Source organism: Lissotriton helveticus, chromosome 9, assembly GCF_964261635.1.
Source record: "Lissotriton helveticus chromosome 9, aLisHel1.1, whole genome shotgun sequence".
Lineage (NCBI taxonomy): Eukaryota > Metazoa > Chordata > Amphibia > Caudata > Salamandridae > Lissotriton > Lissotriton helveticus.
In genome coordinates, this window is record NC_136070.1 from 13,140,589 (window position 1) to 13,159,963 (window position 19,375).

The following is a 19,375-nucleotide window of genomic DNA, read 5'->3' on the forward strand; positions in this document are numbered from 1 at the left end:
GATGGATTGCCCAGCTCCAAATTGTCTGAGAGAGGTGTGACAGTTGGAGAGTGTGCCCCCCCCCCCTGTTTTTGTACATTGCTGTCATGTTGTATGTGCCGACTAGGACAACTTTGCCTTTGAGATGAGACTGAAAAGCTTTCAGCACTATAAATACTGCTAGAAGCTCTAGATAGTTGAAGTGGAGACGTTTGTGCTTGTTGTCCCAGAGACCCGGAATTGTGCAATTGTGGAGCTGTGCACCCCAACCTGTGAGATGCGTCTGCTGTTAGCACGATCTCTGGAACAGGGTAGATGAAGGGCTGCACTATTGATAAATGTTGTGGGTTCTACCACTGCAGAGAGCGATGGGTGCGGCTGTCTACCAACACTAGATCTGCTAATTAACCCGGTGACTGATTCCACGGACGAGCTAAGCATTCTTGTAGCGGAAACCTGTGAAGTCTTGCATGAGGCACTTTTGCGATGCAGGACACCATCATTCCTAGTAGCTGCATGAATGTTCTGGCTGGTAAGGTTTGGTCGGTCTGGAACTGCAGCAATAGAGTTTGGATATTGTGAATTCCGGCTGTATTTGGAGAGGCTAGAGCTGTGTAAGTGTTGAGTGTGGCTCCTAGATAGGATTGTATCTGTGAAGAGCGTAGGTGAGACTTTTATATGTTGACAGTGAAACACAATTGGTGGAGTAGGTGTAGCGCGGTCTGAGTGTGTTTTAGACACTTCTGCTGTATGCTGGCTTTAATGAGATAGTCGTCTAGGAAAGGGAAGGCCTGAATTTGTTGTTTTCTGAGATGAGCTGAGACTACTTCTAGACATTTGGTAAACACTCTGGGAGCAGTAGTTACTCCGAACAGGAGTACTTTGAACTGGTAGTGTGTGCCTGCCATCACAAATCAGAGATATTTACGATGTGCTGGATGAACAGGAATGTGAAAATATGCTTCTTTTAAGTCTAGTGTGGACATAAAATCGCCTTGCTGTAGAAGTGAAAGGACCTGTTGAAGCGTTACCATATGGAAATGTTCTGACAGTATGCACTGGTTTAACGTTCTGAGATCCAAAATGGGTCTCAAGGAGCCGTCCTTGTTGGGGATTAGAAAACAGAGAGAGTAAACCCCTGAACCTTGACACTGTAATGGAAGAAGTTCCATGGCTACTTTCTCTAAGACAGGTTGCACCTCTTGTTTGAGTAACTGAAAGTGGTCTGACGACTGTTTGTGAGAGCGAGGTAGTATGTTTGGAGGATTGGTGGCAAGCTGCAGGCAATATCCATGTCGGATAAGGTAGATAACCCATTTGTCGGTTGTTACGGATCGCCAAATGGGGAGAAACCGTTGAAGTCTTCCCCGACCTCTGTTCAGTGATCGGGGGAAGTGTGGGCAAGTCACTGTTTGTTGGAAGAAGGGGAGATACGCGCTGTGGCACCTCCACCTCTACCCTTGGAATTATTTCCTCTATAAACACCTCTAGAGGAAGAGGATGGGTGTTGTCTTAATAAGAGAAAGCATTCGGGTAAGAAGCGCTCCCATGGGCTTTGCCACTTCAGTGTCTTTTTTCATTTTTTCTACAGACCGATTGACTTCAGGACCAAACAGGTGTTCTTTGTCAAAAGGGGTGTTTAAAAAGGACTGCTGAACCTCAGGTTTAAACCTTGAAATCCTAAGCCGTACACGCCTCCTAAGGAGAATGCTGGCATTGATCTCCCTGGCAGCGGTGTCAGCAGCATCGAGAGCACTTCTGATTGAAGAGTTAGAAATGAGTTTCCCCTCTTGAATTAACTATTGTGCCTTGGCTGTGTGTTTGTATGGGAGATATTGGAGCAGTTTCGTCCGGGTGATATTGGAGCGGTTGCTACATCTCGTCCCAGTGTGCTCTGTCGTACCAAGCTAGTAGGACCTGCGTGTTTGTGATGCACCAGAGGTTAGCGGCTTGAGCAGCCAGTCGTTTCCCTGAGGCATCTACCAGCTGAGATTCCTTGTCTGGGGCAGAGTATCACCAGAGGTTTGCAAATTAGCTGTTTTACAAGCATTGGACACTACTAGGGAGTTGAGAGGCAATTGTCCTTTGATAAACACAGGATCAGATGGTGAAGGTTTATATTTATCGACTCTGAAAGTTAAAATTTGTGTGCGTACAGGGTCTTTGAAGATGTCATCTGCAGGACTCATCGTGCCCTTCAGCATAGGGAGCGTTTGACTTGACCTGTGTGTGGACCCAAGAGTTTCAAATAAAAAGTCTTCCTCTAAGGACTCTTTCTGTAAGGCCACCCCATGATACTCCGCTGCTCTCGCAATAAGTTGATAAGCCACATTATCGTCCAGTGATGGCTTTGCAGGGTAAAGGTCTGGGTTAGTATAAATTGGAGGGTCAATGGTGTAATCATTCCACGGGTCTACAGGCAAATGAGGGTCTTCTTTATCATCATCATCCCCTACTCGCCGAGTATGTGGAGATCCCTGAGGTGTTATGTGTAAAGGATCTAGAATTTGTAAATACGGAGAAGATGGAGATGGAGGGGATTGCGGGGCAGGATACGCAGGGCTGGCAGCCATGCCCTTTTTCTTCTTCAGAGGAATCTCATATGCAGGGTCCTCTGAAGAAAGTTTGCGTTGGGCTGGTGATTTAGCATAAATATGTCCTGTATAAATCTTCTTTTGTTTAGGACCCCATTTGACTTTAAGAAAGTCTAAAAATGGTTCAGGAGGCTCGGAGAGGCTGTCCTTCGATTTCAACACAGAGATAGATTTGCTTTTGGGAGCTGAAGGTTTCGGCTAAGAAGCATATTTTTCTTTCGGAGCAGAGGGTTTCAGCTCCGAACCAGATTTGTTCTTCGAACATGGGGGTTTTGGATCCAAAGATGATTTTGTACGACTCGGCCCGAGCCTGAAGGCTTAACAATTTGTTTCGGTGTTGAGCCAGGAGGCGGGGCGTTGGAACTATTGTCTCGGTGCCGACCTTGGCCAGAAGGCAAAGGTGGTGCCATAGCCTTATGCTTTTTGGAAAAGGTTGTTGGGGGGCAAGGGGTATTCGGTACTCACGGCACCCTGTCCTGGAGGTAAGTCTTAAGACTCCGAATCGATCTCAAGTTCTGAATCTCACTCTGGAATGGAGAAGGCCTCTTCTATTGCCTTGGATGCTTCGTTCTCTTCCTGCTCGGATTCTTCACCGAACATATCCGGAGTGTGTTGAACGCTTTGAGGTTGCATTTCTCGTCGTCGAGCCAGACGATCGCATAGAGGTTTCTTGGACCGAAACGATTTACAGGTGTTGCAGTCTTCCTCCTTGTGCTCTGGAGAGAGGCACAAGTTACAAACTTGATGTAGGTCCGTGCAAGGGTACTTGGCGTGGCACAGAGGACAGAATTGGAACGGTGCCCGTTCCATCAGCAGAAGGCTGGACCGACATGGCTAGGCCCGAAGGCCGCCCAGGAAGTTTTCGATCGAAGATGGAGAATTTGTTGACCAATTCAATACTCTGAGAACAGGCAAACGCATACGAAAACAATACCGTTGAGGGTAGAGTCGATTGCGCACCAAGGGAAACCCAAAGAACGGTTTCGAACAGGAGCACAGCAATACACGTCATAACCCGATGGCGGAAAAAAACAATCTAACAATGGAGTTGATGCCTATGAGCACTATCACCGAAAGGAAGAGTCACCTTACCTCGTGACTGTAAAGATTTCTTCGAAGGAAAACAACTTGCAAACATCCGGACCCAACACTAGATGGCAGACGTATGTAAAACATGCAGATCTACAGCACACATGCCTCGAACCCTCACTTTTGACATTATTGTGCCAAATACTGTTTGAGTGTCAACATCTACTTGACAAGTCTTCTTGGTTCACGTATAACACTTTGGGGTATACTTGAAAGGCAGAGAACAGGATGCCAGCACATTCATAGGTATTCACTGTCTGGTTGCTAGAAACCCCTACTTTTGTTCTACCAGACTTCTATCTCTGGGCTTACTGTGGGTACACTGGCTGCCCAAAACCGGATTTTAGTGTTAACTGTAGGAGAACACTAGAATTACCATACCACACTCTCCATACACACACACACACACGCACACATGCACACACGCACACCTGGCCTTCAGAGCACCCATTTAGTGTGGCCAAAGACTTTCAATATCTTGGAAATGCCCAGTGTGAGTGGGATTAGCCCAGAAACTTTTACCCCATTTGTTAGGGTTACTATTGAGGGTTATTTTCGACCACTAGCTCATCACATGGTGCACTAGTGTGGGATGCAAGTACTCAGAGCACATCACATGGTGCACTAGTGTGGGATGCAAGTACTCGGAGCACATCACATGGTGCACTAGAGAGGGATGCAAGTACTCCGAGCACATCACATGGTGCACTAGTGGGATATGCAAGTACTCAGAGCACATCACATGGTGCACTAGTGTGGGATGCAAATACTCACACAGCACATCACAAATGGTGCACACGTGTGGGATGCAAGTACTGAGCACATCACATGGTGCACTAGAGAGGGATGCAAGTACTCCGAGCACATCACATGGAACACTATTGTGGGATGCAAGTACTCACAGCACATCACATGGTGCACTATTGTGGGATGCAAGTACTCAGAGCACATCACAGGGTGCACTAGTGTGGGATGCAAGTACTCTGAGCACATCACATGGTGCACTATTGTGGGATGCAAAGTACTGAGCACATCACATGGTGCACTAGAGAGGGATGCAAGTACTCCGAGCACATCACATGGTGCACTAGTGGGATATGCAAGTACTCAGAGCACATCACATGGTGCACTAGTGTGGGATGCAATTACTGAGCACCTCACATGGTGCACTAGTGTGTGGTGCAAGTACTCAGAGCACATCACATGGTGCACTAGTGTGGGATGCGAGTACTCACAGCTCATCACATGGTGCACTAGTGTGGGATGCAAGTACTCACAGAACATCACATGGTGCACTAGTGTGGGATGCAAGTACTCAGAGCACATCACATGGTGCACTAGTGTGGGATGAGAGTACTCAGAGCACATCACATGGTGCACTAGTGTGGGATGCAAGTACTCGGATCACATCACATGGTGCACTAGTGTGGGATGCAAGTACTCGGATCACATCACATGGTGCACAAGTGTGGGATACAAGAACTCGGAGCACATCACATGGTGCACTACTGTGGGATGCAAGTACTCCGAGCACATCACATGGTGCACTAGTGTGGGATGCAAGTACTCGGAGCACATCAGATGGGGCACTAGTGTGGGATGCAAGTACTCGGAGCACATCACATGGTGCACAAGTGTGGGATACAAGAACTCGGAGCACATCACATGGTGCACTAGTGTGGTATGCAAGTACTCAGAACACATCACATGGTGCACAAGTGTGGGATGCAAGTACTCAAAACACATCACATGGTGCACAAGTGTGGAATGCAAGCACTCGGAGCACATCACATGGTGCACTAGTGTGGGATGCAAGTACTCCGAGCACATCACATGGTGCACTAGTGTGGGATGCAAGTACTGAGCACCTCACATGGTGCACTAGTGTGGGATACAAGTACTCGGAGAACATCACATGTTGCACTAGAGAGGGATGCAAGTAATCAGAGCACACCAAATGGTGCTCAAGTGTGGGATGAAAGTACTCAGGGCACATCACATGGTGCACTAGTGTGGGATGCAAGCACACTCGCACAGCACATCACAGGGTGCATTAGTGTGGGATGCAAGAACTCAGAGCACATCACATGGTGCACAAGTGTGGGATGCAAGAACTCAGGGCACATCACATGGTGCACTAGTGTGGGATGGAAGTACTGAGCACATCACATGGTGCACTAGAGAGGGATGCAAGTACTCAGAGCACATCACATGGTGCACTAGTGTGGGATGCAAATACTCACACAGCACATCACAAATGGTGCACACGTGTGGGATGCAAGTACTGAGCACATCACATGGTGCACTAGTTTGGGATGCAAGAACTCAGGGCACATCACATGGTGCACTAGTGTGGGATGCAAGTACTCATAACACATCACATGGTGCACAAGTGTGGTATGCAAGAACTCAGAACACATCACATGGTGCACAAGTGTGGGATGCAAGTACTCGGAGCACATCACATGGTGCACTAGTGTGGGATGCAAGTACTCGGAGCACATCGCATGGTGCACTAGTGTGGGACGCAAGTACTCAGAGCACATCACATGGTGCACTAGTGTGGGATGCAAGCACACTCACACAGCACATCACAGGGTGCATTAGTGTGGGAGGCAAGAACTCAGAGCACATCACATGGTGCACGAGTGTGGGATGCAAGAACTCAGAACACATCAGAGGGTGCATTAGTGTGGGAGGCAAGAACTCAGAGCACATCACATGGTGCACAAGTGTGGGATGCAAGAACTCAGAACACATCACATGGTGCACTAGTGTGGGATGAAAGTACTCAGGGCACATCACATGGTGCACTAGTGTGGGATACAAGAACTCAGAACACATCACATGGTGCACTAGTGTGGGATGAAAGTACTCAGGGCACATCACATGGTGCACTAGTGTGGGATGCAAGTACTCAGAACACATCACATGGTGCACAAGTGTGGGATGCAAGTACTCAGAACACATCACATGGTGCACTAGTGTGGGATGCAAGTACTCAGAACACATCACATGGTGCACTAGTGTGGGATGAAAGCACACTCACACAGCACATCACATGGTGCACTAGTGTGGGACGCAAGAACTCAGAACACATCACATGGTGCACAAGTGTGGGATGCAAGTACTCGGAGCACATCACATGGTGCACTAGTGTGGGATGCAAGTACTCCGAGCACATAACATGGTGCACTAGTGTGGGATGCAAGAACTCAGAACACATCACATGGTGCACTAGTGTGGGATGAAAGTACTCAGAGCACATCACATGGTGCACTAGTGTGGGATGCAAGTACTCGGAGCACATCACATGGTGGACTAGTGTGGGATGAAAGTACTCAGGGCACATCACATGGTGCACTAGTGTGGGATGCAAGTACTCAGAGCACATCACATGGTGCACTAGTGTGGGATGCAAGTACTCAGAACACATCACATGGTGCACAAGTGTGGGATGCAAGTACTCAGAACACATCACATGGTGCACTAGTGTGGGATGCAAGTACTCAGAACACATCACATGGTGCACTAGTGTGGGATGAAAGCACACTCACACAGCACATCACATGGTGCACTAGTGTGGGATGAAAGCACACTCACACAGCACATCAAATGGTGCACAAGTGTGGGATGCAAGTACTCTGAGCACATCACATGGTGCACAAGTGTGGGACGCAAGTACTAAGAGCACATCACATGGTGCACTAGTGTGGGATGAAAGTACTCAGGGCACATCACATGGTGCACAAGTGTGGGATGCAAGCACTCGGAGAACATCACATGGTGCACTAGTGTGGGATGCAAGAACTCAGAATACATCACATGGTGCACTTGTGTGGGATGAAAGTACTCAGGGCACATCACATGGTGCACTAGTTTGGGATGCAAGAACTCAGAATACATCACATGGTGCACTAGTGTGGGATGCAAGTACTTTGAGCACATCACATGGTGCACTAGTGTGGGATGAAAGTACTCAGAGCACATCACATGGTGCACAAGTGTGGGACGCAAGTACTCAGAGCACATCACATGGTGCACTAGTGTGGGATGAAAGTACTCAGGGCACATCACATGGTGCACTTGTGTGGGATGCAAGAACTCAGAATACATCACATGGTGCACTTGTGTGGGATGAAAGTACTCAGGGCACATCACATGGTGCACTAGTGTGGGATGCAAGAACTCAGAATACATCACATGGTGCACTAGTGTGGGATGCAAGTACTCGGAGCACATCACATGGTGCACTAGTGTGGGACGCAAGTACTCAGAGCACATCACATGGTGCACTAGTGTGGTATGCAAGAACTCAGAACACATCACATGGTGCACAAGTGTGGGATGCAAGTACTCGGAGCACATCACATGGTGCACTAGTGTGGGACGCAAGTACTCAGAGCACATCACATGGTGCACTAGTGTGGGATGCAAGCACACTCACACAGCACATCACAGGGTGCATTAGTGTGGGAGGCAAGAACTCAGAACACATCACATGGTGCACAAGTGTGGGATGCACGAACTCAGAGCACATCACATGGTGCACTAGTGTGGGATGAAAGTACTCGGAGAACATCACATGGTGCACTAGTGTGGGATGCAAGAACTCAGAATACATCACATGGTGCACTTGTGTGGGATGAAAGTACTCAGGGCACATCACATGGTGCACTAGTGTGGGATGCAAGTACTTTGAGCACATCACATGGTGCACAAGTGTGGGACGCAAGCACTCGGAGCACATCACATGGTGCACTAGTGTGGGATGCAAGTACTCCGAGCACATCACATGGTGCACTAGTGTGGGATGCAAGTACTGAGCACCTCACATGGTGCACTAGTGTGGGATACAAGTACTCGGAGAACATCACATGTTGCACTAGAGAGGGATGCAAGTAATCAGAGCACACCAAATGGTGCTCAAGTGTGGGATGAAAGTACTCAGGGCACATCACATGGTGCACTAGTGTGGGATGCAAGCACACTCGCACAGCACATCACAGGGTGCATTAGTGTGGGATGCAAGAACTCAGAGCACATCACATGGTGCACAAGTGTGGGATGCAAGAACTCAGGGCACATCACATGGTGCACTAGTGTGGGATGCAAGTACTCATAACACATCACATGGTGCACAAGTGTGGTATGCAAGAACTCGGAGCACATCACATGGTGGACTAGTGTGGGATGCAAGAACTCAGAATACATCACATGGTGCACTTGTGTGGGATGAAAGTACTCAGGGCACATCACATGGTGCACTAGTGTGGGATGCAAGTACTTTGAGCACATCACATGGTGCACAAGTGTGGGACGCAAGTACTCAGAGCACATCACATGGTGCACTAGTGTGGGATGAAAGTACTCAGGGCACATCACATGGTGCACTTGTGTAGGATGCAAGAACTCAGAATACATCACATGGTGCACTTGTGTGGGATGAAAGTACTCGGAGCACATCACATGGTGCACTAGTGTGGGACGCAAGTACTCAGAGCACATCACATGGTGCACTAGTGTGGGATGCAAGCACACTCACACAGCACATCACAGGGTGCATTAGTGTGGGAGGCAAGAACTCAGAACACATCACATGGTGCACAAGTGTGGGATGCAAGAACTCAGAACACATCACATGGTGCACTAGTGTGGGATGCAAGTACTCAGAGCACATCACATGGTGCACTAGTGTGGGATGAAAGTACTCAGAGCACATCACATGGTGCACTAGTGTGGGATGCAAGTACTCGGAGCACATCACATGGTGGACTAGTGTGGGATGAAAGTACTCAGGGCACATCACATGGTGCACTAGTGTGGGATGCAAGAACTCAGAATACATCACATGGTGCACTAGTGTGGGATGCAAGTACTTTGAGCACATCACATGGAGCACAAGTGTGGAACGCAAGTACTCAGAGCACATCACATGGTGCACTAGTGTGGGACGCAAGTACTCAGAGCACATCACATGGTGCACTAGTGTGGTATGCAAGAACTCAGAACACATCACATGGTACACAAGTGTGGGATGCAAGTACTCAGAACACATCACATGGTGCACAAGTGTGGGATGCAAGTACTCAGAACACATCACATGGTGCACTAGTGTGGGATGAAAGCACACTCACACAGCACATCACATGGTGCACTAGTGTGGGATGCAAGAACTCAGAACACATCACATGGTGCACTAGTGTGGGATAAAAGTACTCAGAACACATCAAATGGTGCACAAGTGTGGGACGCAAGTATTCAGAGCACATCACATGGTGCACAAGTGTGGGATGCAAGCACTCGGAGAACATCACATGGTGCACAAGTGTGGGATGCAAGTACTCAGAACACATCACATGGTGCACAAGTGTGGGATGCAAGTACTCAGGGCACATCACATGGTGCACTAGTGTGGGATGCAAGAACTCAGAATACATCACATGGTGCACTAGTGTGGGATGCATGTACTCGGAGCACATCACATGGTGCACTAGTGTGGGACGCAAGTACTCAGAGCACATCACATGGTGCACTAGTGTGGTATGCAAGAACTCAGAACACATCACATGGTGCACTAGTGTGGGATGAAAGCACACTCACACAGCACATCACATGGTGCACTAGTGTGGGATGCAAGAACTCAGAACACATCACATGGTGCACTAGTGTGGGATAAAAGTACTCAGAACACATCACATGGTGCACAAGTGTGGGACGCAAGTACTCAGAGCACATCACATGGTGCACTAGTGTGGGATGAAAGTACTCAGGGCACATCACATGGTGCACTTGTGTGGGATGCAAGAACTCAGAATACATCACATGGTGCACTTGTGTGGGATGAAAGTACTCAGGGCACATCACATGGTGCACTAGTGTGGGATAAAAGTACTCAGAGCACATCACATGGTGCACTAGTGTGGGATGAAAGTACTCCGAGCACATCACATGGTGCACTAGTGTGGGATGAAAGTACTCAGAGCACATCACATGGTGCACTAGTGTGGGATGAAAGTACTCCGAGCACATCACAGGGTGCACCAGTGTGGGATGCAAGTACTCAGAGCACATCACATGGTGCACTAGTGTGGGATGAAAGTACTCAGAGCACATCACATGGTGCACTAGTGTGGGACGCAAGTACTCAGAGCACATCACATGGTGCACTAGTGTGGGATGCAAGCACACTCACACAGCACATCACAGGGTGCATTAGTGTGGGAGGCAAGAACTCAGAGCACATCACATGGTGCACTAGTGTGGGATAAAAGTACTCAGAGCACATCACATGGTGCACTAGTGTGGGATAAAAGTACTCAGAGCACATCACATGGTGCACTAGTGTGGGATGCAAGTACTTTGAGCACATCACATGGTACACTAGTGTGGGACGCAAGTACTCAGAGCACATCACATGGTGCACTAGTGTGGGATGCAAGTACTCAGAACACATCACATGGTGCACTAGTGTGGTATGCAAGAACTCAGAACACATCACATGGTGCACAAGTGTGGGATGCAAGTACTTTGAGCACATCACATGGAGCACAAGTGTGGGACGCAAGTACTCAGAGCACATCACATGGTGCACTAGTGTGGGATGCAAGTACTTTGAGCACATCACATGGAGCACAAGTGTGGGACGCAAGTACTCAGAGCACATCACATGGTGCACTAGTGTGGGATGCAAGTACTCAGAACACATCACATGGTGCACTAGTGTGGTATGCAAGAACTCAGAACACATCACATGGTGCACAAGTGTGGGATGCAAGTACTCAGAACACATCACATGGTGCACAAGTGTGGGATGCAAGTACTCAGAACACATCACATGGTGCACTAGTGTGGGATGCAAGTACTCCGAGCACATAACATGGTGCACTAGTGTGGGATGCAAGAACTCAGAACACATCACATGGTGCACTAGTGTGGGATGAAAGTACTCAGAGCACATCACATGGTGCACTAGTGTGGGATGCAAGTACTCGGAGCACATCACATGGTGGACTAGTGTGGGATGAAAGTACTCAGGGCACATCACATGGTGCACTAGTGTGGGATGCAAGTACTCTGAGCACATCACATGGTGCACTAGTGTGGGATGAAAGTACTCAGAGCACATCACATGGTGCACTAGTGTGGGATGAAAGTACTCCGAGCACATCACAGGGTGCACCAGTGTGGGATGCAAGTACTCAGAGCACATCACATGGTGCACTAGTGTGGGATGAAAGTACTCAGAGCACATCACATGGTGCACTAGTGTGGGACGCAAGTACTCAGAGCACATCACATGGTGCACTAGTGTGGGATGCAAGCACACTCACACAGCACATCACAGGGTGCATTAGTGTGGGAGGCAAGAACTCAGAACACATCACATGGTGCACAAGTGTGGGATGCAAGAACTCAGAACACATCACATGGTGCACTAGTGTGGGATGCAAGTACTCAGAGCACATCACATGGTGCACTAGTGTGGGATGAAAGTACTCAGAGCACATCACATGGTGCACTAGTGTGGGATGCAAGCACACTCACACAGCACATCACATGGTGCACTAGTGTGGGACGCAAGTACTCAGAGCACATCACATGGTGCACTAGTGTGGGACGCAAGTACTCAGAGCACATCACATGGTGCACTAGTGTGGGATGCAAGCACACTCACACAGCACATCACAGGGTGCATTAGTGTGGGAGGCAAGAACTCAGAACACATCACATGGTGCACTAGTGTGGGATGCAAGTACTCAGAGCACATCACATGGTGCACTAGTGTGGGATGAAAGTACTCGGAGAACATCACATGGTGCACTAGTGTGGGATGCAAGAACTCAGAATACATCACATGGTGCACTTGTGTGGGATGAAAGTACTCAGGGCACATCACATGGTGCACTAGTGTGGGATGCAAGTACTTTGAGCACATCACATGGTGCACAAGTGTGGGACGCAAGTACTCAGAGCACATCACATGGTGCACTAGTGTGGGATGAAAGTACTCAGGGCACATCACATGGTGCACTTGTGTGGGATGCAAGAACTCAGAATACATCACATGGTGCACTTGTGTGGGATGAAAGTACTCAGGGCACATCACATGGTGCACTAGTGTGGGATGCAAGAACTCAATATACATCACATGGTGCACAAGTGTGGGATGCAAGTACTCAGAACACATCACATGGTGCACTAGTGTGGGATGAAAGCACACTCACACAGCACATCACATGGTGCACTAGTGTGGGATGCAAGAACTCAGAACACATCACATGGTGCACTAGTGTGGGATAAAAGTACTCAGAACACATCAAATGGTGCACAAGTGTGGGACGCAAGTATTCAGAGCACATCACATGGTGCACAAGTGTGGGATGCAAGCACTCGGAGAACATCACATGGTGCACAAGTGTGGGATGCAAGTACTCAGAACACATCACATGGTGCACAAGTGTGGGATGCAAGTACTCAGAGCACATCACATGGTGCACTAGTGTGGTATGCAAGAACTCAGAACACATCACATGGTGCACAAGTGTGGGATGCAAGTACTCGGAGCACATCACATGGTGCACTAGTGTGGGACGCAAGTACTCAGAGCACATCACATGGTGCACTAGTGTGGGATGCAAGCACACTCACACAGCACATCACAGGGTGCATTAGTGTGGGAGGCAAGAACTCAGAACACATCACATGGTGCACAAGTGTGGGATGCAAGTACTCAGAGCACATCACATGGTGCACTAGTGTGGGATGCAAGTACTCGGAGCACATCACATGGTGCACTAGTGTGGTATGCAAGAACTCAGAACACATCACATGGTGCACTAGTGTGGGACGCAAGTACTCAGAGCACATCACATGGTGCACTAGTGTGGTATGCAAGAACTCAGAACACATCACATGGTGCACAAGTGTGGGATGCAAGTACTCGGAGCACATCACATGGTGCACTAGTGTGGGACGCAAGTACTCAGAGCACATCACATGGTGCACTAGTGTGGTATGCAAGAACTCAGAACACATCACATGGTGCACAAGTGTGGGATGCAAGTACTCGGAGCACATCACATGGTGCACTAGTGTGGGACGCAAGTACTCAGAGCACATCACATGGTGCACTAGTGTGGGATGCAAGCACACTCACACAGCACATCACAGGGTGCATTAGTGTGGGAGGCAAGAACTCAGAACACATCACATGGTGCACAAGTGTGGGATGCAAGAACTCAGAACACATCATATGGTGCACTAGTGTGGGATGCAAGTACTCAGAGCACATCACATGGTGCACTAGTGTGGGATGAAAGTACTCAGAGCACATCACATGGTGCACTAGTGTGGGATGCAAGTACTCGGAGCACATCACATGGTGGACTAGTGTGGGATGAAAGTACTCAGGGCACATCACATGGTGCACTAGTGTGGGATGCAAGAACTCAGAATACATCACATGGTGCACTAGTGTGGGATGCAAGTACTTTGAGCACATCACATGGAGCACAAGTGTGGGACGCAAGTACTCAGAGCACATCACATGGTGCACTAGTGTGGGACGCAAGTACTCAGAGCACATCACATGGTGCACTAGTGTGGTATGCAAGAACTCAGAACACATCACATGGTGCACTAGTGTGGGATGCAAGTACTCAGAACACATCACATGGTGCACAAGTGTGGGATGCAAGTACTCAGAACACATCACATGGTGCACTAGTGTGGGATGAAAGCACACTCACACAGCACATCACATGGTGCACTAGTGTGGGATGCAAGAACTCAGAACACATCACATGGTGCACTAGTGTGGGATAAAAGTACTCAGAACACATCAAATGGTGCACAAGTGTGGGACGCAAGTATTCAGAGCACATCACATGGTGCACAAGTGTGGGATGCAAGCACTCGGAGAACATCACATGGTGCACAAGTGTGGGATGCAAGTACTCAGAACACATCACATGGTGCACAAGTGTGGGATGCAAGTACTCAGAACACATCACATGGTGCACTAGTGTGGGATGAAAGCACACTCACACAGCACATCACATGGTGCACTAGTGTGGGATGCAAGAACTCAGAACACATCACATGGTGCACTAGTGTGGGATAAAAGTACTCAGAACACATCAAATGGTGCACAAGTGTGGTATGCAAGAACTCAGAACACATCACATGGTGCACTAGTGTGGGATAAAAGTACTCAGAACACATCAAATGGTGCACAAGTGTGGGACGCAAGTATTCAGAGCACATCACACGGTGCACTAGTGTGGGATGCAAGTACTCTGAGCACATCACATGGTGCACTAGTGTGGGATGAAAGTACTCCGAGCACATCACAGGGTGCACCAGTGTGGGATGCAAGTACTCAGAGCACATCACATGGTGCACTAGTGTGGGATGAAAGTACTCAGAGCACATCACATGGTGCACTAGTGTGGGACGCAAGTACTCAGAGCACATCACATGGTGCACTAGTGTGGGATGCAAGCACACTCACACAGCACATCACAGGGTGCATTAGTGTGGGAGGCAAGAACTCAGAACACATCACATGGTGCACTAGTGTGGGATGCAAGTACTCAGAGCACATCACATGGTGCACTAGTGTGGGATGAAAGTACTCAGAGCACATCACATGGTGCACTAGTGTGGGATGCAAGTACTCGGAGCACATCACATGGTGGACTAGTGTGGGATGAAAGTACTCAGGGCACATCACATGGTGCACTAGTGTGGGATGCAAGAACTCAGAATACATCTCATGGTGCACTAGTGTGGGATGCAAGTACTTTGAGCACATCACATGGTGCACTAGTGTGGGACGCAAGTACTCAGAGCACATCACATGGTGCACTAGTGTGGTATGCAAGAACTCAGAACACATCACATGGTGCACAAGTGTGGGATGCAAGTACTCAGAACACATCACATGGTGCACAAGTGTGGGATGCAAGTACTCAGAACACATCACATGGTGCACTAGTGTGGGATGAAAGCACACTCACACAGCACATCACATGGTGCACTAGTGTAGGATGCAAGAACTCAGAACACATCACATGGTGCACTAGTGTGGGATAAAAGTACTCAGAACACATCAAATGGTGCACAAGTGTGGGACGCAAGTATTCAGAGCACATCACATGGTGCACAAGTGTGGGATGCAAGCACTCGGAGAACATCACATGGTGCACAAGTGTGGGATGCAAGTACTCAGAACACATCACATGGTGCACAAGTGTGGGATGCAAGTACTCAGAACACATCACATGGTGCACTAGTGTGGGATGAAAGCACACTCACACAGCACATCACATGGTGCACTAGTGTGGGATGCAAGAACTCAGAACACATCACATGGTGCACTAGTGTGGGATAAAAGTACTCAGAACACATCAAATGGTGCACAAGTGTGGTATGCAAGAACTCAGAACACATCACATGGTTCACTAGTGTGGGATAAAAGTACTCAGAACATATCAAATGGTGCACAAGTGTGGGACGCAAGTATTCAGAGCACATCACATGGTGCACAAGTGTGGGATGCAAGCACTCGGAGAACATCACATGGTGCACAAGTGTGGGATACAAGAACTCAGAGCACATCACATGGTGCACTAGTGTGGGACGCAAGTACTCAGAGCACATCACACGGTGCACTAGTGTGGGATGCAAGTACACTCACACAGCACATCACATGGTGCACTAGTGTGGGATGAAAGTACTCAGAGCACATCACACGGTGCACTAGTGTGGGATGCAAGTACACTCACACAGCACATCACATGGTGCACTAGTGTGGGATGAAAGTACTCAGAGCACATCACATGGTGCACTAGTGTGGGATGAAAGTACTCAGAGCACATCACATGGTGCACTAGTGTGGGATGAAAGTACTCCGAGCACATCACAGGGTGCACCAGTGTGGGATGCAAGTACTCAGAGCACATCACATGGTGCACTAGTGTGGGATGAAAGTACGCAGAGCACATCACATGGTGCACTAGTGTGGGATGAAAGTACTCAGAGCACATCACATGGTGCACTAGTGTGGGATGAAAGTACTCAGAGCACATCACATGGTGCACGAGTGTGGGATGCAAGAACTCCGAGCTCATCACAGGGTGCACCAGTGTGGGATGCAAGTACTCAGAGCACATAACATGGTGCACTAGTGTGGGATGCAAGTACTGAGCACATCACAGGGTGCACCAGTGTGGGATGCAAGTACTCAGAGCACATAACATGGTGCACTAGTGTGGGATGCAAGTACTCAGAGCACATCACTGCATCAGCCCCAGCCCTTGCAGCCCCCGCCCACCCCCTCCGGGCTATGCCGCCCCCGGGGGATGACTCACCGCCTCCTGTTCTTCGGGGTTAATATCTTCCAACCTGGAGGAGAGAGAGAGAGAGAAAGAGCCGGATGAGTTGCATCTTCTCGGTGCAGCAGCGATGATCTCCCGCCCAAACCCGGAGCTCTGCTGCCAATCTGGCGGGGGGAGGGTAAGTGCGGCATTAGTGCGGCAGCTGCCGGGCGCAGCAGGCAATATCGAGGGCTCTGCTCGGAGGCGCCTTATTACTGTTTACCGCCCCCCTTCCTGGCTGGATCAAGGCCTCATATGCGCCAAGACGGGGCCGCGGCGCTTTATTGATTCTGGAAGCAGGCGCAGCGCCCGGGGGCCTGGACGAGATCTGGGCGCTACACGGGCACCCACTGAGCTGGGACCCCAGCCCCCCACTGCACCCCAAACCCTCAGCCCCTGCAGCACTCAGCATCTGCCAGTATCACACAGGCGCAAAAAATGCGAGCCAGCTCCAACAAAGCATCACCAAGTCAGCAAAAATACAACGGGGCCAACTCACCTGAAACCAAACCAGACCCAACACCAAACCAGACCCAACACCAAACCACACCCAACACCAAACCACACCCAACACCAAACCACACCCAACACCAAACCACACCCAACACCAAACCACACGTAAAACCAAACCACACCCAATACCAAACCACACCCAACACCAAACCACACCCAACACCAAACCACACCCAACACCAAACCAGACCCAACACCAAACCAGACCCAACACCAAACCAGACCCAACACCAAACCACACCCAACACCAAACCAGACCCAACACCAAACCACACGTAAAACCAAACCACACGTAAAACCAAACCAGACCCAACACCAAACCACACCCAACACCAAACCACACCCAACACCAAACCAGACCCAACACCAAACCAGACCCAACACCAAACCAGACCCAACACCAAACCACACCCAACACCAAACCACACCCAACACCAAACCACACCCAACACCAAACCACACGTAAAACCAAACCACACCCAACACCAAACCACACCCAACACCAAACCACACCCAACACCAAACCACACGTAAAACCAAACCACACCCAACACCAAACCACACCCAACACCAAACCACACCCAACACCAAACCAGACCCAACACCAAACCACACCCAACACCAAACCACACGTAAAACCAAACCACACCCAACACCAAACCACACCCAACACCAAACCAGACCCAACACCAAACCAGACCCAACACCAAACCAGACCCAACACCAAACCAGAACTAAAACCAAACCACACCTAAAACCAAACTAGACCCAACACCAAACCACACCGAAAACCAAACCAGACCCAACACCAAACCAGAACTAAAACCAAACCACACCCAACACCAAACCACACGTAAAACCAAACCACACCCAACACCAAACCACACGTAACACCAAACCACACCCAACACCAAACCAGACCCAACACCAAACCAGACCCAACACCAAACCAGACCCAACACCAAACCAGACCCAACACCAAACCAGACCCAACACCAAACCAGACCCAACACCAAACCAGACCCAACACCAAACCACACCCAACACCAAACCACACCCAACACCAAACCACACCCAACACCAAACCACACCCAACACCAAACCAGACCCAACACCAAACCACACCCAACACCAAACCAGAACTAAAACCAAACCACACCCAACACCAAACCACACGTAAAACCAAACCACACCCAACACCAAACCACACGTAAAACCAAACCACACCCAACACCAAACCAGACCCAACACCAAACCAGACCCAACACCAAACCAGACCCAACACCAAACCAGACCCAACACCAAACCAGACCCAACACCAAACCAGACCCAACACCAAACCACACGTAAAACCAAACCACACGTAAAACCAAACCACACGTAAAACCAAACCACACCCAACACCAAACCAGACCCAACACCAAACCAGACCCAACACCAAACCAGACCCAACACCAAACCAGACCCAACACCAAACCAGACCCAACACCAAACCACACCCAAAACCAAACCACACCCAACACCAAACCACACCCAACACCAAACCAGACCCAACACCAAACCAGACCCAACACCAAACCAGACCCAACACCAAACCAGAACTAAAACCAAACCACACCGAAAACCAAACCAGACCCAACACCAAACCAGAATTAAAACCAAACCACACCCAACACCAAACCACACGTTAAACCAAACCACACCCAACACCAAACCACACCCAACACCAAACCACACCCAACACCAAACCACACCCAACACCAAACCACACCCAACACCAAACCACACCCAACACCAAACCAGAACTAAAACCAAACC

General features: G+C 49.1%; 1 protein-coding gene across 2 annotated transcripts in view; it reads right to left on the reverse strand.

Annotated features, from left to right (window-relative positions):
* The window catches only part of MIPOL1 (mirror-image polydactyly 1), a 680,101-nt gene that overhangs the window by 348,558 nt on the left and 312,168 nt on the right, over positions 1 to 19,375 (reverse strand). For both annotated transcript variants that reach the window (XR_013600818.1, XM_078659355.1), the window contains exon 9: positions 17,039 to 17,072. Coding sequence is in view for 1 of the 2 variants with exons in the window: in XM_078659355.1 (XP_078515481.1) it covers positions 17,039 to 17,072 (34 nt within the window). In the remaining variant the exon portion in view is untranslated. The remainder of the gene's footprint in view (positions 1 to 17,038; positions 17,073 to 19,375) is intronic.